The following is a 26,820-nucleotide window of genomic DNA, read 5'->3' as shown; positions in this document are numbered from 1 at the left end:
AGTATGCAAGCTCCAGTGATCCTTCAATGGACTGGTGCAAGCATCTCGGAGTTGGAATATACACTTTGATGAGATGATCAAAGATTTTTGGTTTGTACAAGGTTTATGAGAAACTTGTATTTCCAAAGAAGTGAGTGGGAGCACTATAGAATTTCTGATAAGTATATGTGGTTGACATATTGTTGATCAGAAGTAATGTAGAATTTCTATGAAGCATAAAAGGTTGTTTGAAAGGAGTTTTTCAAAGGAATACCTGGATTGAGCTACTTGAACATTGAGCATCAAAGATCTATGGAGATAGATCAAAAGCGCTTAATGGAAGTTTCAACAAGATGCATGCCTTGACAAGTTTTTGAAGGAATTCGAAATAGATCAGCAAAGAAGGAGTTCTTGACTGTGTTGTAAGGTGTGAATTTGAGTAAGACTCAGAACCCAACCACGGCAGAATAAAGAGAATAGACGAAGGTCGTCTTCTATGCCTTAGCCGTAGACTCTAAAGTATGCCATGCTGAGTACCGCACCTGATGTGTGCCTTGCAGCAAGTATGTTAAGAGGTACACAGAGTGATCCAGGATTGAATCACTGATCAGCGGTCAAAGTTATCCTTAGCAACTAAATAGACTAAGGAATTTTTCTCGATTATGGAGGTGGTTAGAGAGTTCGTCGTAAAGGGTTACGTCGATGCAAGCTTTGACACTAATCCGAATAACTATGAGTAGTGAAACGGATTCGTATAGTAGAGTAGATATTTGGAGCATTTCCGAATAGCACGTAGTAGCAGCATCTATAAGATGACATAAAGATTTGTAAAGAACGCACGGATTTGAAAGTTTCAGAACCGTTGACTAAAACCTCTCTCACGAGCAAGACGTGATGAAACCCCATAACTATATGGGTGTTGGATTCGTTGGAATCACATGGTGATGTGAACTAGATTATTGACTCTAGTGCAAGTGGGAGACTATTGGAAATATGCCCTAGAGGCAATAATAAATTAGTTATTATTATATTTCTTTTTTCATGATAATCGTTTATTATCCATGCTATAATTGTATTGGTTGGAAACACAGTGCATGTGTGGATACATAGACAAAACACTGTCCCTAGTAAGCCTCTAGTTGACTAGCTTGTTGATCAAAGATGGTCAAGTTTTGCTGACCATAGGCAAATGTTGTCACTTGATAATGGGATCACATCATTAGGAGAATCATGTGATGGACTAGACCCAAACTAATAGACGTAGCATGTTGATCGTGTCATTTCGTTGCTACTGTTTTCTGCGTGTCAAGTACTTGTTCCTATGACCATGAGATCATATAACTCACTGACACCAGAGGAATGCTTTGTGTGTATCAAACATCGCAACGTAACTGGGTGACTATAAAGATGCTCTACAGGTATCTCCGAAGGTGTTCGTTGAGTTAGTATGGATCGAGACTGGGATTTGTCACTCCGTGTGACGGAGAGGTATCTCGGGGCCCACTCGATAATACAACATCACACACAAGCCTTGCAAGCAATGTGACTTAGTGTAAGTTGCGGGATCTTGTATTACGGAACGAGTAAAGAGACTTGCCGGTAAACAAGATTGAAATAGGTATACGGATACTGACGATCGAATCTCGGGCAAGTAACATACCGAAGGACAAAGGGAATGACATACGGGATTATATGAATCCTTGGCACTGAGGTTCAAACGATAAGATCTTCGCAGAATATGTAGGATCCAATATGGGCATCCAGGTCCGCTATTGGATATTGACCGAGGAGTCACTCGGGTCATGTCTACATAGTTCTCGAACCCGCAGGGTCTGCACACTTAAGGTTCGACGTTGTTTTATGCGTATTTGAGTTATATGGTTGGTTACCGAATGTTGTTCGGAGTCCCGGATGAGATCACGGACGTCACGAGGGTTTCCGGAATGGTCCGGAAACGAAGATTGATATATAGGATGACCTCATTTCATTACCGGAAGGTTTTCGGAGTTACCGGGAATGACGAATGGGTTCCGGATGTTCACCCGGGGGGGGGGCAACCCACCCCGGGGAAGCCCATAGGCCTTGGGGGTGGCGCACCAGCGCTTGGTGGGCTGGTGGGACAGCCCAAGAGGGCCCTATGCGCCAAGGATAGAAAATCAAAGAGAAAAGGAAAAAAAGGAGGTAGGAAAGGAGAGAAGGACTCCACTTTCCAATCCTAGTTGGACTAGGATTGGAGGAGGACTCCTCCTCCCCTTGGTGCGCAGCCCTTGGGGCTCCTTGAGCCTCAAGGCAAGCCTCCCCTCCCTCCTCCTATATATATGGAGCAATTAGGGCTGATTTGAGACAACTTTTTCAAGGCAGCCCGACCACATAACTCCACGGTTTTACCTCTAGATCGCGTTTCTACGGAGCTCGGGCGGAGCCCTGCCGAGATAAGATCATCACCAACCTCCGGAGCGTCGTCACGCTGCCGGAGAACTCTTCTACCTCTCCGTCTCTCTTGCTGGATCAAGAAGGCCGAGATCATCGTCGAGCTGTACGTGTGCTGAACGCGGAGGTGCCGTCCGTTCGGCACTAGATCGTGGGACGGATCGCGGGACGGTTCGTGGGACGGTTCGCGGGGCGGATCGAGGGACGTGAGGACGTTCCACTACATCAACCGCGTTCACAATATGACATGTTAAGATGTTGATTTGACCCAATGCAGCTATCAACAATTTAATCAAAGTGGAATTCAGACAAATATAATATTTCCAACTTCAAATCATTTAAATAAAATATCACTTGTTTTACCCTAAAGAACAAGGTTAAGTTGCTTAATAATGCATGATCATGGTATAAATATATAGAGTATGTTTTCTCATCATTTTTCATATATAACATATTTCAAACTGAAGATGTCGTTGAATTTCTATGAATTCTATGAATTTGACCCATTGCCACTCGCTCATGGGGCCAATAAAAGCTGACATGGGTAGGTCCAGCCACATGTCAATATTAAAAAACGTTGCAAGGTGTTAGTTGTACCAGATTTGTTTCTAAGGGAAAATGTCTAGGAATAATGAAAATAATCATATAAAACGATAGGGTAATATAAGAAAGCAGATAAACCATAAACTGGCAAAGTCCACAAATTACAATGTATTATTCTAAATGATGATATAGTAAACACAAATAAGAAAAGGCAATCGAGGTTGCCACACTAATTGACAAGACTCATAAACTTGTGATGCCCGCATTGGCTTATCACGAGAAGGAAGGCCTTTTCTCCATAGCCACTAACGAAGCTCGCCCTAGGTTTCCAAGTCGCCAATGCCACATGTTGATGGAGCAGATCGAGGGATCACGTTTTATTTGTGGAGAAAACGGATATAGATCTTTGGAACAACTAGATCTCATGAGGATGCTCTTTGGTGGCTAGATCCTTCACAAAAAAAAACTAGATCAAATTCAATAGAACAAGAATTGCCTCCAGTAAAATTGTGTACTAGTATGAAGTCACTAACAATCAAGAGTGAAGCATCAAACGTTGTTGAGAGAAAGGGGGTGTGGTCGAGAAAAGTATTATAACAAGTAGCATCAATTGTGATCTCTGAACCATTACTACCAACTAATCTACGAGAAGTGTGCATCGAAGAGAAAAGAGAGTAGTTGAGATTACCTCTGCAACCCATCACATGCGATGACGCGGCAGGGCCCATGTACCAGCCATTGCTGGGGGAGGGGTGGAGCTTGTGTTGCCGGGAGTTGTGCTGATCAGAGAGAACTGGCCCCACGAGGGAGGCGATTGCATGGAATTGGATACCTCGGAGTAGAGCAACGGGTATGCTTGAGTTGGAGTAGATGTGCATGGGTTAAGGACGCTCCCGATGTTCCGTGTGGTCCACTGATTGCGAGGAGGTTGCCCTGGCAATGGGAAGGGCGCCCCCCATGGCGCATAGTAGCCCATGCATGGTCGTTGTTGCAGTTGTGTTGACTGTCCAACCCCGATGCTGGAGAAAGCGCCACGATCGCCTTGACTCACATTGTTGCTTCCACTTGGGGTGGAGTTGGAGCTGGTGTTGGTGCCAATGGTAATGGCGGAGGAGCCCTTCTCCCTATCACGCTCATTGAGATTGATTTCTTCAAGCAACAGTAGGGAACGAGCCTGGACAAAAGTAGTAAAAGGCATTTGCATACGAAGAATAGTCGCGAGCACATCGAAGCGGTAGTTGAGCCCTCGGATCATCAGCAATATCAACATCTCGTCGTTGACTGGTTCACCTACATCGGCAAGGGCGTCAGCAAGGGCCTTTAGTCGATGGCAGTAGGAGCCGATAGTCATGTCTCCCTGCTTGGTGGCGCTTAACTCTTCACGGATGTGGATGGCCCATCCGGGCTCGTTGTCCCGGAAGAAAGTGTACAACTTGTCCCACACATTGTACGCGGTGTTCTCTGGCTCCCTCACCACTTCATAGAGCTCATCGCAGATGGTAGCATAGAACCACAACACAATAGTTAGATCGTCATTGCGCCACTTCGCATCTTGAAGATGGGGATCAGACTCGTGGTCGACATGATGGGTGCAGTCGTACTTGGCAAGGATAGCATAGAACTTCCGCGTCCATTGAGTGTAGTTGTTTGCGGCGGGATCTAGCTTGAAATTGATGAAGTCGATAATATCGATTCGGTGCATAGGAGGCTGGGTGGAGGGGAGAACATGCTTGGTGTTCTGGATACCGGCGAGAGGAAAGGAACGACGAACGGGAGGGGGCATGGCAAGAAGCCCTGGGGCGCCAAAAGAAGGAGAGATGTTGCTCATGATGAAGAGGGGGGTGATGGCTGTGATACCAAGAAGGGATTATGATATAATCTGAAAGGTGTCTTGTGTTGGCTAACTACTGCTCTGTTTATATACACATCCAAAGAGGTAGAACCGTAGGGGAGAGGCTCTTATTACAACAACAGTAAAAGTACACCATAGTCGGCTGGTGGGAAGCTTGGCACGAAATGATGGACGAGACGCAAGGCAGTACTCCCACCGGTAGTACGTAGTGGGTATCGGATCTGATCGATGCACAGGGGGCGAGTTGCCACCTCGATTCTACTGTTAGTGAGATCACATCACAGTCTGATCGACTCACGCGTACGACAGGCTTTTAGCTTTGTGTGTGACGTGACACGGTGACATGACGGGTAATTCGATCGGCGGGGACGCTCCGCGTCCGTGTCGACGTACTGCCGGTCTTCTTCCAGAGTAGTTCTTGCGATCAGTCACTGGTGCGAACTGTCATCGATCTACTCCGTCCATCCATCCATCCATCCATCCACCCAAGGATTCCATGCACCACAGTAAAAACTGCCGTGCTTCACGATAATGGTCATACGTGCGCCTGATTCCAAAAGAGGTTTGTCCCGTGGCCAGCGCCCACCACCCCGAACCAAAAGCTTCAGCCATGGCGTGCACGTACGCACGCACAGGCATGCGGCGCGGCAAGCATGCATGCACGCACGCACAAACTGGCGCGCCGAAAGCCGAGGCCGGCCACAAGTGTACATGGCAACGGCAAGGCACGCACGCACCGGTAGCAAAAGGCCAGCCACGCACGGCTGGCGCGCACGCACCGACGTGGCGGTCTGATCACTGCAAACCTAATCGCAACTGAAGATGAAAACCTCACTCTAGCACATCACTCATCGCCCTAACCGACCACCAAAGACAACGATCACGCATATCCAGACCAAGATGAAGATTCAGATAGCAAAGCCAACGCAAAAGCGCGCGCCGATGACGCCGCGGCTAGGGCCGGACAAGCGCGGCGGTTCGGGGTTCAGGGCTCAGACAAGGCTCGTGTATGAGGCTGGCTGCTGGTGCAGCCGTGCACACCACCGCCCTCGACCTGCACACCACCGCTCGCTCGCTCATGCATGCATGCATGCATGCATGCGTGCGTCCAAACTCCAAACCAAAGTTTTATAACTCCCTTGAAAGAGAGACAAAAAGAGGAAAAAAGGACGCTGCTTTAATCACCTGCGCGACAAAGTTGGTTGGTTGGTTGGTTGGGCGGGGAGGTTTGTTCGGGCGCAGGAAGCTTCGCTGCAGCTTCCCGCCGCCACCTGAGTGTCTCGCACGCGCGCCTTTGCCTGGCTTGTGGTTAACGGGAACCGCAATTAGGATGGCAAAAATTAACAAGCGTGTACGCCGTATGTATCTAGAAAAGTTGGTGTATTCATGTGCGAAATCCAAAAAATGAAAACTCTGGTTTTGGAGCTTCCAGGGCCGTATGTACAAACCAGGGGCCTCGGTGTGAAATGTACGATGGGGCCCTACAATCTAAAATACCGACAACCAAAGTTTGTCTTCACAAAATTCAAAAATAAAACCTTAATTCGGTTGACACCCTAATTCTTGAAAGCATGATGGGGAGATGTAATAAAGGAGCACCTATAAAATAATTGCGTTTTGTTAAAGTTAAATCGCCCCAACCGTTGGATATCAATCTGATACCACCCCACCTCCTTCTTCCTAGCATGGCGCCCGTCTCCTCCAGCCTAGACCTAATTGTCGGCCTCAACTATCGATAGATTACGATGCGATAGCGTCGCCGAACCACCACCAGTCATTGTGGCGCCACCGCCACGACCATCCCTCCGTACCCCTTTCTTTTTCGCACCGGCAACCCACCCCCCACACCAAACTGTCAAGCCTCCACTTGCGATGTCGGGTTGGTTCTGGCTCTTCTTTCCTCTCCCGTTTAAAATTGATTGGTCCAAATTTTGTTCTCAGACAACTCAGGACAATAAACCAATTGTAATAAAATTCTTCTTGTTTTACAGACTGAGCAAAACAAGTGATACATGAATCTTAGGCTTGGCAACATAAGAAAAATGGCAAGGATGATGTGATATGACAAATTATGATGGAACCCTAGAAATTAAAATATGGATAGCCAAACTATATTTCACTTAATCATATGACTTCCTAATTCGTGAAGACATGATGAGGAGTGATGTAATAAATATCTCCATGTTCTATAAACTAAGGAAAATCGACGATTCAAATAGTGATACATCAACTTTAGGCTTAGTAAGACAAGAACATAAAAGGAAAATAATAATATTATGTGAGGATATGAATATGATCTATTACCGAACCTAGATGTGTATAAATCTGATGAAAGATTACAGACTCGTAGTCGGTTGTGTCAGGAAGTTGTTGATCAACAAGACTTACGGGATCAACTTGGGACTAGAGGCGACATCGAGAGCGCCGAAGCTGCCCAACAAACCAACCGTGGGAGGAGAAGCACACGAGGTGTTCCTCAATCGACCGATCATGATATGAAGAGACGGGGCAATCAAAAAGTTGTTCCCCCTCCCGCCGGGCTTCCTACAATCTACCATGGTGGTACTTTCATTTGCTCTTCCCGTTGCCGCCCCACACACGGTCTCCTCTTATTAATAAGAGTAGTACTTAAGTAAGATTTGGGGCATGTACTGTCGCCCACTTCGCCCTTACGGTTCTCGGGTAGCGTCCATGATTAATGACCAGGAAGGAGCACACATGTACCAACAACGAAGAAGGAGGTGGGAGGGGGGGGGGTATCAGGACCTTCCTTATACGGCACGTACATGTACAATGTAACAAAAAATCTTGGCGTAAACGTGAACGATAGTGCCCCGGGCTTTATAACACGCACCGTGTCCAAAGAAGGAACAATGCAAGGTGGGGGAGGGCAATTTGGGGAGCAAGAGGGAAAGGGATGGGAGGGGGGGGGGGGGTCGAGCGATGACAGATGACAACAAGGCATCGTCGTCGATCCTATATATGTGCATATCGACATGCGCGATAGCACCCAGTCTCCCTCCCATGGGTATACATGTGAGTCTTATCAGGGTTTCAGAGCCAGGGCAAGGGCAATTTGCGGAGTAACAGGGAAATGGATAGGGGAGGTCTCGACGGGTGACCGATGACAACAAGGCACCATCCTCGATCCTATATAGGTGCATATCGACATGGCCGATAACACCCCTCCCCCTCCCATGAGCATACATGTGAGCCTTATCAGGGTTTCAGAGCCAGGGAGGGGGGGGGGGGTGGGCGGTGGTGATTGTGGACAACCAAAGGAGGAGTGTTGGGAGGATGATGCGGCGCATGGAAGATGTGTAGAGCCGGCATCGAGAAGGAGGTAGAGTTGTGAAGGAAGATGCCATGGCGACACCGGATTTCATGAGGTGCAAAGAAGAAACAAGGACGTCAATTGTGTAAGAACAACAACATATCTTTCATCTAACCTATTTTATCATGATGATTTGAGTGAATTTCATTTCCGAATTTTGTATTAATGATTTGATATGTTAGGTCCTCACACCTGGAATACCTAAAGTTGTACCACAAACTTTTTAAATTTCTAGAAATCAAATGAAACACATGACTTTGCAAAAATGTCTATTTGGACGCTGCATATGGATGCTCTAGCAATTTAAAAGAAAGATCATCAATGCAAGAGAGAAATTATCCATATATATTTTTTGGAAATAATAATTACCCATATATGTATGTTCATGTCAGAATTCCTCCATGACACCTCTGGATATTGCGATCCAAAGCATCTCATATTCTCATTCCTGTGTTGCAAAGAGCCACATACAAAAAAACCCATATATAATTCCGATCCTTTAACAAAGACACCTCATAAAATTCCTAGAATCAAAGAATGCCACAACCCCTGAAACCGTTGGAGCGGCCCCATGTTTGGGTATCCATGGCGAAGCGCTAACACCGGCCTTATCTTCGAGATGCCACCGGACCCCACACCACAGCGGCCATGCCACGTCGCAGCACACCAGGCAGACCAAACTCACTGCCGTCGCAGGCGCGCGGACACGCGCACCAACACTGCTCTTCTTCATCCTATCGCCGTCCCCGATCTCTCTCTCTATCTGACTCCTCCCGCCACCTTCCTCGTCGATCCCCGGGCTTATCTTTCCCCCACGCCACTCAAGAACCCTGCGACACCGCCGTCCTTTGGCCTTTAGCATCCCAGCGCACCTATAAATCGCGTCGTCCGGCGGCAAGGAAGGCATACGCGTCGACAGAGGAACCGGAAGGGAGGGACAAAGGTGAGAGAGACCCAAGGATTCGGTGCTTGTCAGAGGACCATCATCTGCGATCGTACCGCATGGGGATGCACCAGTCGACGACGACCCACGGCGACGGCCCCAAGAAGGTCCTCCGCCGGCTGCCGCACGTGTACAGCAAGGTGCTCGAGCTGCCGCTCCCCGCGGACGCCGACGTCAGGGCGTTCGAGGGCACCACTGCGCTCCACTTCTTCGCGGCCTGCGGCGCCATGGGCGAGGTGAGGGCGCGGCTCGTGAGGATTTACCCCGGGGTCGTCAAGGTGGTGGTGGTGCACGCTGGGACCGGAGACGGCGGCGAGGACGGCGACGACATGGAGCTTGACAGGTGGAGGTACCGGCTGCCTGAAGATTGTTGCCCGGAGCTGGCTATGGCCGGGTACGTCGACGGGCAGCTTATCGTGACGGTGCCCAAGGGACGCGGCGAAGGCGGCGACGGGGCTTGGAGGTGCGGCAATGGAGCAGCGGGGGAGATTGGTGGGAAGCTCGTGGTCGTGCAATAGAACCGGTGGGGTACTAGTGAGCGAGCGTGAGCTCCATAATTGCTCATCTAGTCTTGAGTATTCTGGTTACTTCTTGCCATTTGTTTCTTCTTTTTCCATAAAGATGGGCGCTTTGTGTTCTGCTCCTTCCTGATTTGGGGAAGAGAACTGTTCAATAAGCAACCTTCCTAGCCTGCTCAAGGACAGTCATTGCAAAGTTTGTACAAACTCTTTGGTCCTTGGAATGAAATGTGAATGCAGATGAAACTGTGAGAAAATGTTTTATCGGAACTATTTTTTCTCTCGTGAAGTTCAATTGCAAATAGGAATTATGCAGCATTTCACATCAAATCTAACCTCTTGCATTCGCCTTAGGTTTGCAACCAAGTGTACGTTGCTTTAGAGCATGTATAACCGGATGCTCATAGTTGTCTCAAACATCCGGGAAGACGGTCCGATCATTAACCGGTTAATAAATAAAAACGGACTCAGCCAAACTCCACATATCGGTCCTAAACCCACAGGCTTATCGACACCTTTCATATTTAGCCCAAATTTAAGATAAATATGGGAGGCACGGATGCGCCAAGACACGCCCGTCATGTCGGGTCCGACCCACATTGGCCCATCCCAACTTCACAATATTCGTCCCCATCCTTTTTGTGGACTAAATCATAGCTATCCCACTCCACTCCATTTCACTTTCCTCCGCTCCGCCCCAAGCTCACTTTCGGCGATCACCTACGTTCTCCAGCATGACGGGAAGTGGATCTGATTCCTCTGTCAGCCGATCTGCGAACTCGGACCTCATCCCAATCGGCCACATGAGGAGATGGCCGTCCGCATTACACTCCACTGCGCCCGCGAGGAGAACGCCCGATAACTGTCGGAGTCGATCTGATGGGAATCCATAGCACCGTCCAAATGACGCTTTGATCCGCCACGAGGCACATCTTCGGTGCCTCATCGATGGCAGTGCACTCTGCCTGGTAGAGGCGCAAACCCTTCGTTGGCGCACCGCCGACGAGGCCTTCTGGGGCCCGTCCACGTCGGAGATCGAGGGCGCGGGAGGCCGTGACAACCCACGCGATAAATGTCTGCAAGGCGGAATCACACTCTCCAACGTTGATACGGGTGGCCGGCAACCCCGAACACTACAAATGTGTAGTGCTGGACGTGTCGGCCTCCGACCACTATGGATCCATCATTGACCTCACTTCGGCCACTGACATGAAGGCAAGATGCTCCATTGAGGAAGAGTAGGACATGGGAGATGACTACGTGTTGAGTCCCATGAGCCGGTGCATGCACCTTGTCCTACTATACCTCGTCGGCGACCGCACCAACACTTGGGAGGGTACAACCAGTCGTCAGACGTGGGCAACAGAGGAGTCAGATAGGCTCTGCTTCAGATTAGGTTTCGCGTGCATGTAATGTATGCTTTTGAGGATTCAGAATTGAAGTATCCGGTTGTGGAAACAATAATTTGATGTATTCGACTGTAGATGCTCTTACTCTCTACCCACAACTTTGTTCGTCGATAATTATGCATGTGCCAAACTTAGAGCATCTACAGCCGGACGTCCCAAATCCGGCTCCTCAAACACCCGCGGACGCACCTCTACATCCGGACACCTCAAATCTGATATCTCAAATTCATACAACCCATGCAACTACTATGTAAATGCACACACGTCGTCCGTCTACTCTGTCACTTCTAAACATGCCATCAGACTACCAAAAATTGGCATGTTTGGCTATGGTGGAGACCATCTACAGCTGCCCTTGCCCTTCTGGGTGTCCTTGCTGTCCTTGCCGCGGAAGTACCGGTCGAAGACACAGTGCGGATCAAGTCAGATTTGCTCATCGCCGGAGTTGTCCTCGCCACCGCTCACCTCCTTCTCCTCCTTAGGTGGTAGGCCGACCATTTCACGGACCGCCCGATTCTATTCGCGTGCGAGGACGCGCATGTTCTACCACTACCGTTTCTTGAAAATGTGGGCGTGGATGGCTTCATCCTGTGCTGTTGCTCGTGCCGCCGCATCAGCCGCCTCCCCCTCCGCTATTTCCTCTGTGAGATAGGCCTTGACGATCTTCCCACGGTGGGAAGCCCGTGACTCGAAGTCCACGGGTTTGGTTGATGGATCCGCACGCCGGGACGTGAACGATCCCGCCCGAGAGGAACCAAGCGCCCTTTGAGCGGACACTATGGGGTCACGGCGGACATATCCTCCCGTTGGTAGGGCGCTATCCTTGTGCGTGCAAAAGAATGCAATGTGGACCGCCATTGCCTCCTCCACTCTGCACGGGACAACCCCCAGTCGACGGATCCGGACTGGTCGGAGTCAGATCCGCTAGAGGCCATGCCAGAGAAGGCCTGAGATCGTTGGAGGTGAGCTTGGGTGGCGGATGGGAGTGGAGAGGAGTGGAGTGAAGTGGCTAGGGTTTGGTCCAACCAACAGATGAGGACGAATATATGTGGGGTCGATGCAGGCTAGTGTGGGCGAGGCAGCCGTGCCCTTTGCGCGCCCAGGCTGCCCCATATCCGCCCCATATTTGTTTGGAAATGGAGGGTGCCGGTCAGCACGGGCGTTTGAGGCCAGTTTGAGAGGCCCGTGTGGGACGATTTTTTGTGACCGGGCTGCGTGCCCAGGCGCTTGAGGAGGATTTGAGGGTCCGGCTGTAGACGGTCTTATACGAACGATCTCAACATTTTACAAAGGCACTGCTATCTGTTAGACGATATGATTGTTCTCCACATCACGTAAAAGTCCACGTAATCTCAACTTCCTGTTGTTCTCTCTCTCCATGCCAAGCTCCTAGCTGTAGCACCAAATCCAATTGATCGGTAATTTTGTTAGATCTATGGCGTGTAGTCATCGAATCGTCATCGCTAACACCAAGGCTTCCATGCCCAACACAACGTACATCGTCAAGATGAAGAGCCATGGGGATGAGTTAGTTGTTGTTGGTCGTCCGCTGTCTGATCCAAATATAGTGGACTACATCCTCAAGGGCTTGATCGCGACTACGACCCCGTAGATGCAGCAGTCGACGTCATAAACAATTCCATCACCGTTGATGACTTCTTCGTGCAAATACTGCCTTCTATGAGAGGACGGAGATGCTAGGTGATGGGTCAAATGGTGTATTCTAAACATTAGGCAATGCGACCTACAAAGGTCACGGTCAAGCTCGTGGCAGTGGCTATCGCGCGCGAGGAGGGGGCATGACCATGGAGATCACCCTTCTCCTCCTGTTCGAATTAACACACAAATGCACTTGTGGTTAACAGAAAATTACAGTGAAACAAAGTAATCTCAGCACCATATCATGTACTAAGTCAAGGATCATTGCTTGGCACAGAAGGAAACGTATGCAACAACATATATGGAGGAAAACTGTTACTCAGCACACAATACGCTCCTCAGACAAGTGTCTTGTGATAGGAGTAACTTTCTGGACAGCAGCAAGCATCAACAAAGAGACACCAGATTTTTACGTGGAAAACCCCTCAACTTGAGGGAAAAAATCACAGGACGGATCCACCAAAATTCTCTTCCACTACTATCAAATGTGAGCTACAACAAGTTTCTTCTCTAGATAGCACTAGAGCATCTGATACATCAAGATTTCGGAATCTTGGATGAACACAACAAGATTTGGGGCTCAAAAGCTAGGGATTGAACAATCTCACCAAAGATGGTAGAACCGCAGATTGAAAGAGACAAGGTAGTGTATCTGGACCATCACAACCTTGGGGAGGAGCTCCCTTTGCTTCTTCCTTCAATCTTTCTCTTCTTCCATTTCTCATTTGGGTTTCTCTCTTCTTCTCCAATGGAGGCTGAACTAATTTGCGTGACACTAGGTGGTGGCTGCTAGATGGTGGGTAAAGCATCCCCATCCACTCACGTGTAAAGAACAAAATGACCCTAGGTCATAACCCTAATGGGTCGTGGGCTTCTACACATCTTTGGGCTGCATGAAATGCTTCAAATGGTCATCTCCTCATAGCCCACATGAGTAGGATATCCCAAAAAATCTCCCTCTCTGACTCATGAGAGGGGTACAGTCATGCCTGCTACCTTGCAACATGCTTGTAGCTTCTCATTTGACAATATCTTGGTCATCATATCCGAACCATTATCGTCGGTATGGATCTTCTCGAGTTTCAGCAACTTGGAATATACAACATCTCGAATCCAATGATACGTCACATCAATGTGCTTGGTTCGAGAGTGATAGCTTGAATTCTTGGCAAGGTGGATAACACTTTGACTATCAGAAAACATAACATACTTCTCTTGCTTCATGCCAAGCTCGTGCAAGAAGTTCTTCATCCACAAAATTTCCTTGCCAGCATCAACTGTTGTTATGTACTCAACTTATGTAGTTGATGCAGAAAAACGTTTCTGCAATCTAGATGGTCATGACACTGCCCCCCTGCATATGTCCTCAGATGTCCAGATGTGGACTTCCTACGACCATTGTCACTTGTATAATCTACATCTGTATAGCCCTGCAATACAAGATCACTCCTTCCAAAGCATAAACAAGATGTAGAAGTTCCCTTTAGATACGTGAGAATCCACTTCACTACTTACCAGTGAGATTTACATCGATTTGTCATGAACCGGCTAACAACTCCAACTACATAGGCAACATCGGGTCTAGTGCATACCATGGCATACATCAAACTGTCCACATCAAATTGGTAAGGTATTTTTCTCATTTCTTCTTTCTCCTTCTTGATTGAAGGACATTGTTTTGAATTCAATTTTGTGATGGCCTGCAAGTGGAGAGATAACATATTTTTCATATTTCATATTGAACCTTTCAAGTACCTTCTCAATGTACCTTTCCTATGAGAGCCAAATCAGCTTCTTTGATCTGTCACGGGAGATCTTCATTCCATATATTTGCTTAGCTGGTCCTAAATCTTTCACGAGAAATGATTTACTCAATGCCTTCTCGAGGAGAACAATCCGCTTTGCGTTGTTTCCAACAATCATCATATCATCAACATATAACAAGAGAATAATGAAGCCACCCTCGGTGTACCTCTTCATAAAGACACAATGATGAGGTTGTGCTTTATAATAACCAAGCCCAGCCATAAAAGACTCAAACTTCTTGTAGCATTACCAAGGAGCTTGCTTCAAGCCATACATGTTTTTATTCAGTTTGCAAACTAAGTGCTCCTTTCCTGCAACCACGAATCCTTCTGGCTGCTCCATGTATGTCTCCTCCTCTAAGTCACCATGAAAGAATGCAGACTTCACATCAAGTTGTTCAATTTCCAAGTCCATGGTGATAGCCACACCAAGCAAAACTCGGATCAAAGTCATCTTGACCACTAGAGAGAATATCTCATCATAATCGATGCCCCTTTTCTGGCTGAATCCTTTCACAACTAATTTGGCCTTGTACCTTGGATGTGAGGTATTTTCTTGAGTCTTCACTCTGTACACCCACTTGTTCTTGAGTGCTTTCTTCCCCTTTGACAGATTCATTAACTCAATAGTATCATTCTCATACAAGGATTTCATCTCATCCTGCACGGCTTCTTACCATTCTGCCTTATTCTCATCAGACATTGCCACCTCATAGCATGAGGGCTCACGTGCATCGGTCATCAACACATATTGATGCGCTGGATACTTAGAATAAGGAAGCGACCTCTTTCACTTCTTCTTTGCTACTGCACTGGTGGTGAATGAGGTGGATTTCCATTGGTTTCATCATTATCAACATCATCATCATCATCATCATCATCACTTGATGGCTGCCCGTCACTTTGACTTGTACTGCCTCGGTCAGTTGCATCTCCATTATCTGCAACGTCATCATCTCCCCCATGATTGTCATGCACGAGAGGAGGACGGATTAGATCCATGTCAACCTGAGGTGTGTTGTTCATTGGCTTCTCTGGTTTCTGATACGTCTCCATTGTATCTACTTTTCCAAACTCTTTTGCCCTTGTTTTGGACTCTAATTTGCATGATTTGAATGGAACTAACCCGGACTGACGCTGTTTTCAGCAGAGTTGCCATGGTGTTGTTTTTGTGCAGAAATGAAAGTTCTCGGAACGTCCTGAAAATTTACGGAGAATATTTCTGGAAAATATGAAAAATACCTACGCAAAGATCCACCGGAGGGGATGGGCCAGTGGGCCACAAGCCGTGTAGCCGAAACCTCCCCCCTGGCCGCGGCTACCAGGCTTGTGGGGCCAACGTGGCTCTGCCGCCCCCAATTCCAGCGCTATTTATTCCCTTTCGTCCCGAAAAAATCAAGAGAGAAGAGTTCATCGCGTTTCACGATCCAGAGGCGCCGCCACATCCCGTTCTTGCCCTGGAGGGCAGATCTGGAGTCCGTTTTGGGCTCCGGATCAAGGAGATCGTCGCCATCATCATCATCAACCTTCTTCCCTCTCCAATTCCATGAAGCTCTTCATCGTTCATGAGTAATCTATTCGTAGGCTCGTTGGGCGGTGATGAGTAGGATGAGATCTATCATGTCATCGAGTTAGTTTTGACGGGGATTGATCCCTAGTATCCACTATGTTCTGAGATTGATGTTGCTACTACTTTGCCATGCTTAATGCTTGTCACTAGGGCCCGAGTGCCATAAATTCAGATCTGAAATTATTATGTTGTCACCAATATATGTGTGTTTTAGATCCGATCTTGCAAGTTGTAGTTACCTACTATGTGTTATGATCCGGCAACCCCGGAGTGACAATAACCGGAACCACTCCCGGTGATGACCATAGTTTGAGGAGTTCATGTTTTCACCAAGTGCTAATGCGTTGGTCCGGTTCTTTATTAAAAGGAGAACCTTAATATCCCGTAGTATCCTTTTGGACCCCGCTGCCATGGGAGGGATGGACAATAGATGTCATGCAAGTTCTTTTCCCTAAGCACGTATGACTACACACGGAATGCATGCCTACATCACATTGACGAACGGGAGCTAGCCACATATCTCTCTGTGTTATAACTGTTGCATGATGAATGTCATCCAACAAATCACCGATCCATTGCCTACGAGTTTGTCCCACTGCCATCGTTACTTGCTTTGCTCTGCTGCTGTTACTACTCTTGCTGCTACTATTGCTTGCTTTGTCCTGCTGTTGCTGCCACTACTGTTGCTATTACTGTTACTTGTTGTTGCTGTTACTTGCTACTGTTGCTACTTGCTACTGCTGTCACTACTGCTGTTCCTTGCCACTACTGTTACTCATTAAACTGCTACTATCTGCTACAATACTTTACTGGCGCCATTGATACTTGAGTTAGGAATAATCTGCCGTCAATAGATTATTTCCTAGCACCGTTGCTATCATACTACCTTTGCTGCTTATATCCTGCTTGCAGATACTAATCTTTCAGGTGTGGTTGAGCCGACAACTCAACTGCTAATACTGGAGAATATCCTTTCACTCCCATCGTGTCAAACAAACAAATTTGGGTTGAATACTCTACCCTCGAAAACTGCCGCGAACCCACACGCTGGTGGGCCATTGCAAGACAATTGCGAATTGTTGAGCTACTGGAAGCAGCTCTTTTCTGGCGCTGTTGCCGGGACTGCTAGCAGCTCTTTTCTGGCGCCGTTGCCGGGGAGAGGATAGCTATATTCTCTGAGTCACTTGGGATTTATATCTGCTGATCACTATGAAGAATCTGAAAGATCCAATAACCAAAATCTTGCCCTCAACTACGAGGGGAGGTAAGGAACTGCCATCTAGCTCTGCACTTGATTCACCTTCAGTTATGAGTAAGTTTGCGACACCACCTCCTGCTAGAAATCTTGATATGTCTCCTGTGCTAGATGATGCTAGAGATGCTACTGCTATTGATGATGCTTATGATGCTACTATGCCTGATACTGCTAGAGATGCTATGCCTGATACTGCTATCCATGATGCTACGCTTGATACTGCTTTGCCTGATGATGCTAGAGATGCTATTTTTGCCTGATGATGCTATGCTTGATACTGCTAGAGATACTACTTTGCCTGATATGCCACTAGGGGTATTCCTTGATGCTCATATTGCTAGAGTTACTGCCAATGCTCGTGCTAGATACTATTGAGATAGAACCTGCTTTTGCTCCTGCTAGATCTAGCTCTCCTAGATATGAATTGCCTGATATACCCGAGGGTTATGTTATGGAGGGAGAGATAGCTGAGGATTTTCTTGCGTGTAAGGATGCCTATGGCGCTGAGAAATTACTTCTCAAGTGGAAGGAAAAATCTTTGAAAGCTATGATGAAATAGGACTCGAAGTTTGCCACTTCACCTATCTTTATCACCGATGAGGATTATGAATTCTCCGTCGACCCTAAGATAATCTCTCTAGTCGAATCTGATCCTTTCCACGGTTATGGGTCTGAGACGGTCGTAGCCCATCTTACCAAACTACACGATATAGCCACCCTTTTCACTAGTGAGGAGAAGATCCGCTACTACTATATCCTTAAGCTGTTTCCTTTCTCTCTAAAGGATGACGCTAAAGCCTGGTTCACTTCTCTTGCTCCTGGATGTGTGAGTAGTCCCCAGGATATGGTCTATTACATCTGTGAGAAATATTTCCCTGCCCATAAGAAGCAAGCGGCCTTGCATGAAATATACAACTTTGCTCAACTCAAAGAAGAGAGTCTCCCACAAGCTTGGGGGAGGCTCATCCAGCTACAGAATGCTTTGCCTGATCACCCTCTTAAGAAGAACGAGATACTTGATATCTTCTATAATGGACTTACCGATGCTTCTAGAGACCACCTAGATAGTTGTGTCGGTTGTGTTTTTAGGGAACGAACTATAGAACAAGCTGAGATTCTACTGAATAACATCTTGATCAATGATAATGCTTGGACTATTCCCGAACCACCTCCTAAGCCAACTCCTAAGAAAAGAGGTATTCTATTCCTCAGTCCCGAAGATATGCAAGAAGCCAAGAAATCTATGCAAGAGAAAGGCATTAGATCTGAAGAAGTCAAAAATCTACCGCCTATCGAAGAGATCCATGGTCTCGGTAACCCGATACAAGTAGTAGAGGTGAATTCTCTGCGTAGATTCAATGAGAGTGATATTCCTTTTGACAAACCTGCTAGCCTATGCTTTGATGAATTTGACAACTTTGTTGCCAAACAACAGAGTTTCAATGATTATGTTAGCAGGCAATTGGAACAAAGTACTCGTATGCTTAGTCATTTAAGTGCTTGTGTAGACAGAAATGTCAATGATCTGAAGCTTCTGAGTAAACATGCCTCTATTATTACTACTCAGGTAGAATAAGTACTTAAAGATCAGAATGACTTGGTCAAAGAATTAAATGACAACTCTGTCAGAGTCATTACTAGAGGAGGCAAAATGACTCAGGAACCTTTGTATCCTAAAGGCCATCCTAAGAGAATTGATCAAGATTCTCAAGGAATTAATGCTGATGCACCTAGTAATCCTAAGAAGAAGAAGAAGGATGATAGAAACCTACATGTCAGTTCACCAAATGCTGTCACACCTGAAGAACCAAATGATATTTCCGTGTCTCATGCAGAAACACAATCTGGTGATGAACATGAACCTGGTGACAATATGGACAGCGATGTTCATAATAATGCTCAACCTAGCAATGATAAGGATGTGGAGATTGAACCTACGGTTAATCCTGATAACCCACAACCTAAGAGATACGACAAGAATGACTTCACTGCTAGGAAGCATGGTAAAGAAAGGGAGCCATGGGTTCAGAGACCTATGCCCTTTCCTCCTAAGCCATCCAAGAAAAAGGATGATGATGATTTTGATCACTTTATTGAAATGTTGAGACCCGTCTTTCTGCAGATGCGGTTAATTGATATGCTCAAAATGTCTCCATATGCCAAGTACATGAAAGATATCGTGACTAATAAATGGAAGATACCAGATCTTGAGATCTCCACCATGCTTGCCAAGTACACTTTCAAATGTGGAACTCCTAAGAAACTTTGTGATCCCGGAGTGCCCACTATACCTTGCTCCATTAAAGGAAACTACGTAAGAACTGCCTTATGTGACCTTGGAGCCGGTGTTAGTGTTATGCCTCTCTCTCTTTATCGCAAACTTGAACTGGATAAGTTGACACCCACTGAAATTTCTTTGCAAATGGCCGACAAATCAACTGCTTTCCCTGTCGGCATTTGCGAGGATGTGCCTGTTGTGGTTGCTAACGTTACTATCTTGACGGACTTTGTTATCCTGGATATTCCTGAGAATGATGCCATGGCGATCATTCTTGGAAGACCATTCTTAAACACCGCAAGGGCTGTTATAGATTGCAGCAAAGGCAATGTCACCTTCCATGTCAACGGTAATGAGCATACAGTGCACTTTCCGAAGAAACAATATCAAGTACATTGCATCAATGCTATCAAAAAAACTTCATCGATTCTTATTGGGAGCTTTGAATGCCCTATTCCTCGTGTTAAGATGAAGTATGATTTGCTTGTTGGGGAGATTCATATCCCCATTGAGGTGGCTTAGTGGCTATTCGACAATTCTTCGTTTCCTTTTGCGATTTGAAAAAGTTTGGTTATGAGGATTTGATCAACCCCATTGACGGATTTCTTTCGATGACCATGAAATGGATGAATCAAGGAGTCACATACCTCCGTTTGAAGCTTTCACTTTCTATTGCTTAGAAGAAAAATGATAGATTTAGTTTAGTTTTTCCTGTTTTCTGTTTTAGCGTCCCGGAGAAAAGTACCCCGAAAATAGAAGTTCTCCGATGGTCCTGAAAATCAAATATGATTTTTTCTGGATTTTTTGAAAAATACTGGGACTGAGAGCTGGCCTGGGGGACACACCAGTGGGCCACAAGTCCTGTAGCCGCGGCCTCCCCCCTGGCCGCGGCTACCAAGCTTGTGGGGCCCACAGGGACCCCCTCCACTCATTCCAGCTCCCATACTCTTCTTCTACCTCCATAAAAAATCGTTTCGCAGCTCAAACCCGTGTTCTTGCTCATTTGGCTGTGATTTTCGATCTCCTTGCTCAAAGCACCATTCTCCGAACCGTTTTGGTGAAATTATTCCTTGGTAAGTGACTCCTCCATTGGTCCAATTAGTTTCTACTCTAGTGCTTTATCCTTTGCGTATTCTTACTACCTTGGTGACCCTGTTCTTGAGCTTGAAATGTTGATTTTAGCTGGTCCCAAGTAGTTTTAGCGCGTGATACGGTCTCTAGGCACTAGTAGGAGTAGTTGCTATAAGGAGTGGTTGGTCTTTATTCATTTTTCTCTTGAACTTCAAAAATTTCAGCAAAAAGAAATTATGTTCAGGAGGAAGTTTCATGGTGGTTCCTCAAGTAAGAAGGGTCCCCATCTTTCTATTCGGGAGCCCGATCCTTATCAACTAAGGGACTCACCGGTACAACCATGTGAATGGCCTTCCGATGAGTTCATGATCGAAGCAAGCTTCAAGGATGAGTTTGATACACTTGTCCGCAATGCCGGGTTAGAAGAATTCCTCTCAGATAAATGTGAACAATATGCTATGCTCACTCCCTATTTCGTGCGTAGATTTAAATTTTCATTTGACCGGGACTCATCCATACTGTTTGATCTGTATGATGAATCCTACACCATGGATTTGGAGGATTTCAATAGGATTTGCAAGATACCCGATGGGGGTAGTCTTAATGATCCTGCTAAGTCTTCGGTTAGAGATTTTGTCTCTAGTATAACTGTTGGAGAAACTAGAGACATCACGCAAGCTACCATAGGAAGCATTCATTTCCCTGCCTTGCACTACTTTGCCCTCTTCATAGGTAGATGCATTAACGGCAAGGTTGAACATTGTCACCTATGCGCATCCGACCTTAGTATCCTTAAGAGCGCAGGAACAGGTGACAGGAGCTTCAACATGGGAGCTATAATAGCAAGGAGGCTGAATAATAATGCCATTGATGGGGATTTCTTTGGTGACATCTATGCCACTCGCATAGCAAATTTTCTTGGAGTACCCATCCGCGCAGGAGATCCCCCGCTCCATACAGCTTTCCTTGACCGCGTCGCTATGACACGCTACCAGTTCCTTGAGAGGGATGATGAATCCCTCCTATATCGATTGATATTTAACCAGCAGCATGTTTTCCATATTACCCTTCCTGCTCCTGCTTTCTTTGACTTTCAGGTAAAATGGAGATATTACATAACTAGAGGAGAGGCAGAGGAGTATGAGAGGGAGGCGACGTCTGCTCATCTCCGTGAGACAGCTATTCAGGCAGTGGCTGCAGCGCTCCCGTATAACCCCGATTATGATTTTGGGTTTCGCCAGGACCGTCCTTGGGAGTAGGCCAAGCTAGGCCAAAAGCCTAAGCTTGGGAGAGTACGTGTTTGCACCAACTTTACATTCATGCTTATGCTTTCATTTTGTTAGTCGGTGTTTACACTTTGCCACTATATTATCCATGCTAGTTTATTTTCGTTTTCTTGTTTTCTTGTTTTGTGTCCTTTTGAGAAAAACCAAAAAGATTTTCCTTTCTTCTTTTGCTTGTTGGGAGCTTTCCCGTGTAAATAGTTTTCTTTTTCTTTGAGTCGAGGTAGAAGACCATGGTTACAATGTTTAGTGGCTCTCGCATGCATACCTGTTCATTTGTTAAAGAGCCATATTACTTTGTCTTCTCCTTTGTGTTTGCCTGCAGATTCAGCTTAGTCCAATGCACGAGCACTCTTATTATTGTTCACATCGTTCGATCGTGCAAGTGAGAGGCAATAATGATGATATATGATGAAGTGACTGAGACTGGAAAAGCTGGTATGAACTCTATCTATTTTGTTTTTGTAAATATGACTAGCTTGTCGTCCCAGATTCAACTTTGTTGAGAGAGAACCATGTTTGCAATGACAACTTAGAGATCATAGTTTCTGATGCCATGCTTAATTAGCTAGGAGCTTATAATGGTTTGTCTTGAATGCCAACATAGATTTTGAGATGACTATGATGTAGTATGATAGGATGGTATTCTCGTTTGAATGATTCAAGTGGCTTGACTTGGCGTATGTTCATGCATGTAGTTGAAACAAAATCAACATAGCCTCTATGATGTTCGTGTTCATGGTGATTTATATCCTGCTCGTGCTTGCACTCAATGTTAGTCGAACTCTTTGCATCTTGATGACTGTTGTCGCTCTCTAGTTGGTCGCTTCCCAGTCTTTTGCTAGCCTTCACTTGTACTAAGCGGAATACTGTTGGTGCATCCACTTCCATAAACCCAAAAGTTTTTCCATGAGAGTCCACCATACCTACCTATTTGCGGTATCTACCTGCCGTTCCAAGTAAATTTGCATGTGCCATTCTCTAAACCTTTAAGAAATAATCTGTTTTGCATGCCTGAACCGCTCATGTGGTGATAGGGGGCTATTGGTATCTTCCATGTTAGGCGTGTTATCCTCGACATGTGTTTATTCACTGTCATTCAGGAGAAAGGGGCCGGTAATTGGAATGCCCAGTTCCACACTTAAATCGAAAACATAACTGTAGAACAATACTCCCCCCGGATTGATGTTAGTATGGACGGTACCCGAGGATTCGGCTAGCCGTGAAGTGTGATTGATTGGTGGTGGGGGAGTTAAAACTTTACTTTTCTGTTTGGGAACCGCCGATAGCATGAGTAGCATGGAAGATATCGAGAACTCTTGGTCATTGCGTTGACAATGAAAGCATGCCACCCAAAATTATTATCTCTGTTTTCAAAGCTTGAGCTCTCGCACCTCTGCAAATCAATGCTTCCCTCTGCGAAGGGCCTGTCTATTTATTTTCCTTTTGAGTCATCCTCTTCTTACATAAGCACCAATTAGAGAGCACCTCTGTCATTTTTATGCTTTGCTTTTGATTGATATTGAGTATGACTATGACTGGATCTTCGTTGCTATGAATTACAATGTTTAGTCAGCCCTTGATCTTTGAAAGTGCTCTGCATTTATGTTTTGCGGTCTTAGAAAGAGCTAGCGAGATACCACCTATTCATATTGCTTCATGCTTGTTTTGATTGAACTGTTGGTATCTGAAACTCATTATTATTTGCTCGGTAGCTGTTTATGCCATTGATATTAGTTTACCATAAGACATATATATGTGTCACTTGCTTATGTGGTTAACTTGTGATCTTGCTGAAATTCTGGTTATGAGTTAGACATAGTTGCAACAACAAGATCAAACAGAGTTTATCAAAGTTTATCTTTCTCTTTCAGTTTGTCAACTGAGTTGCTTGAGGACAAGCAAGGTTTTAAGCTTGGGGGAGTTGATACGTCTCCATCGTATCTACTTTTCCAAAGTCTTTTGCCCTTGTTTTGGACTCTAATTTGCATGATTTGAATGGAACTAACCCGGACTGACGCTGTTTTCAGCAGAATTACCATGGTGTTGTTTTTGTGCAGAAATGAAAGTTCTCGGAACATCCTAAAAATTTACGGAGAATATTTCTGGAAAATATGAAAAATACCTGCGCAAAGATCCACCGAAGGGGACGGGCCAGTGGGCCACAAGCCTTGTAGCCGTGGCCTCCCCCCTGGCCACGGCTACGAGGCTTGTGGGGCCCACGTGGCTCTGCCGCCCCCAATTCCAGCGCTATTTATTCCCTTTCATCCCGGAAAAAATCAAGAGAGAAGAGTTCATCGCGTTTCACGATCCAGAGGCGCCGCCACATCCCGTTCTTGCCCTGGAGGGCAGACCTGGAGTTCGTTTTGGGCTCCGGATCAAGGAGATCGTCGCCATCGTCATCATCAACCTTCTTCCCTCTCCAATTCCATGAAGCTCTTCATCGTTCGTGATTAATCTATTCGTAGGCTCGCTGGGCGGTGATGAGTAGGATGAGATCTATCATGTAATCGAGTTAGTTTTGACGGGGATTGATCCCTAGTATCCACTATGTTCCGAGATTGATGTTGCTACTACTTTGCCATGCTTAATGCTTGTCACTAGGGCCCGAGTGCCATGAATTCAGATTTGAAATTATTATGTTGTCACCAATATATGTGTGTTTTAGATCCGATCTTGCAAGTTGTAGTTACCTACTATGTGTTATGATTCGGCAACCCCGGAGTGACAATAACCGGAAACACTGCCGGTGATGACCATAGTTTGAGGAGTTCATGTGTTCACCAAGTGCTAATGCGTTGGTCCGGTTCTTTATTAAAAGGAGAACTTTAATATCCCGTAGTATCCTTTTTGACCCCGCTGCCACGGGAGGGATGGACAATAGATGTCATGCAAGTTCTTTTCCCTAAGCACGTATGACTACACACGGAATGCATGCCTACAACACATTGATGAACGGGAGCTGGCCACATATCTCTCTGTGTTATAACTGTTGCATGATGAATGCCATCCAACAAATCACCGATCCATTGCCTATGAAATTTGTCCCACTGCCATCGTTACTTGCTTTGCTTTGCTGCTGTTACTACTCTTGCTGCTACTGTTGCTTGCTTTGTCCTCCTGCTGCTGCCACTACTGTTGCTATTAATGTTACTTGCTGTTGTTGTTACTTGCTACTGTTGCTACTTGCTACTGCTGTCACTACTGTTGTTCCTTGCCACTGCTGTTACTCGTTAAACTGCTACTGTCTGCTACAATACTTTAATGTCGCCATTGATACTTGAGTTAGGAATAATCTGCCGTCAACAGATTATTTCCTAGCACCGTTGCTATCATACTACCTTTGCTGCTTATATCCTGCTTGCAGATACTAATCTTTGAGGTGTGGTTGAGCCGACAACTCAACTGCTAATACTGGAGAATATCCTTTCACTCCCATCGTGTCGAACCAACAAATTTGGGTTGAATACTCTACCCTCGAAAACTGTCGCGATCCCACACGCTGGTGGGCCATTGCAAGACAATTGCTAATTGTTGAGCAACTGGAAGCAGCTCTTTTCTGGCGCCGTTGCTGGGGACTGCTAGCAGCTCTTTTCTGGCTCCGTTGCCGGGGACTGCTAGCAGTTTCCCAATATGTTTTATTGTCTCATCTTCAATTAACACCACATCTCAGCTTCTCACAATCTCCGTATTGGTTGTACCCCACAAGCTATAGCCGAACTCTTCACTTGGTTGGTTGAGGTAGATGCACTAATTTATCTTGCTATCAAGCTTGGATAAATCATTCCTTGAAACATGTACAAATGCACTGCAACCAAAGATCTTCAAGTGCTTGTATGATACCTCCTTCCCTAACCAAACTCTTTGAGGAATATCACATGCAAGAGGAACTGAGGGAGATAGGTTAGCCACATACATGGCATTCATGAATGCTTCAACCCAAAATGAATTAGGTAAATGAGCATGAGAGAGCAAAGCTGTGACCCTCTCTATGAGTGTCCTATTCATTTTCTCTGCAAGACCATTGAACCGAGGTGTCTTTGGTGGAGTCTTCTCAAAACCGATGCCAAAATTTATGCAATACCTTCCAAAAGGACCTCGGTGTTCACCACCATTGTCTGATGTCACGCACTTCAATTTTCAGCTAGTTCCTCTTTCAACTTTGCCATGGAACTCCTTGAAGGCTTCAAGTGTCTGGTATTTATGTTCTAGCACATACACAAAAACCTTTATGGAATGGTCATCAATAAAAGTCACAAAGTATAATGCTGCACCATGAGTTGTTTTAGTCGTAGAGCAAACATGAGTGTGCACAATATCAAAAACATTTTCTGCATGATGTGGAGGGAGTGTATGAAATGCAATCCTATGTTGTTTGCGAGCAAAACAACATGCACAGGGTTTTTGTTGGGGAACGTCGCATGGGAAACAAAAACTTTCCAACGCTCACCAAGATCAATCTATGGAGATTAAAATCTATGAGAGGGGGCGTGCATCTACATACCCTTGTAGATCGCTAAGCAAAAGCGTATCTAACATGTTTTATGTAGTCGAACGTCTTGGCGATCCAAATTGCAATCCGTCCTGATCTAGTGCCGAACGGACGGCACCTCCGTGTTCAGCACACGTACATCTCGATGATGTTCTCCGCCTCCTTGATCCAGCAAGCGAGGGCGGAGAGGTAGATGAGTTCTTTGACAACACAACTACATGGCAGTAGTGGTGGTGGAGCTGTTCCCACAGGGCTTCGCCAAACACCATCGAAACCAATCTAGAGGAGAAAACAGATCTAGAGGGAGAGACAGGGTTGCACCGTGGCCTTCACGTGCGGCAACCCTCTCTCCTCTCCACTATATATATAGGGGGAAGTAAAAAGGGGATGCGCCCGAGG

General features: G+C 46.1%; 2 protein-coding genes across 2 annotated transcripts; one reads left to right on the top strand and one right to left on the bottom strand.

The window, feature by feature from the left end:
- Positions 1 to 3,073: 3,073 nt before the first annotated feature.
- LOC123447004 lies at positions 3,074 to 7,474 on the bottom strand. The gene is made up of 3 exons (XM_045123558.1): positions 7,193 to 7,474; positions 3,641 to 6,102; positions 3,074 to 3,403 (listed from the first exon to the last, which is right to left on the bottom strand). The coding sequence occupies exon 2, from the start codon at positions 4,778 to 4,780 to the stop codon at positions 3,653 to 3,655; it is 1,128 nt and encodes a 375-aa protein (XP_044979493.1). The 5' UTR covers positions 4,781 to 6,102; positions 7,193 to 7,474; the 3' UTR covers positions 3,074 to 3,403; positions 3,641 to 3,652.
- A 1,083-nt stretch (positions 7,475 to 8,557) lies between these two features.
- LOC123449498 lies at positions 8,558 to 9,869 on the top strand. The gene has a single exon (XM_045126742.1). The coding sequence runs from the start codon at positions 8,787 to 8,789 to the stop codon at positions 9,597 to 9,599; it is 813 nt and encodes a 270-aa protein (XP_044982677.1). The 5' UTR covers positions 8,558 to 8,786; the 3' UTR covers positions 9,600 to 9,869.
- The last annotated feature ends 16,951 nt before the right edge of the window (positions 9,870 to 26,820 follow it).

This window comes from Hordeum vulgare, chromosome 4H, assembly GCF_904849725.1.
Source record: "Hordeum vulgare subsp. vulgare chromosome 4H, MorexV3_pseudomolecules_assembly, whole genome shotgun sequence".
In the NCBI taxonomy this organism is placed as follows: domain Eukaryota; kingdom Viridiplantae; phylum Streptophyta; class Magnoliopsida; order Poales; family Poaceae; genus Hordeum; species Hordeum vulgare.
Note: the sequence above shows the minus strand (reverse complement) of the source record. Positions and strands in the feature narration are given on the sequence as shown.

Excerpts from the sequence above, each read along its gene's own strand:
- LOC123447004 (XM_045123558.1), bottom strand. The coding sequence starts at position 4,780 with ATGAGCAACATCTCTCCTTCTTTTGGCGCCCCAGGGCTTCTTGCCATG.
- LOC123449498 (XM_045126742.1), top strand. The coding sequence starts at position 8,787 with ATGCCACGTCGCAGCACACCAGGCAGACCAAACTCACTGCCGTCGCAG.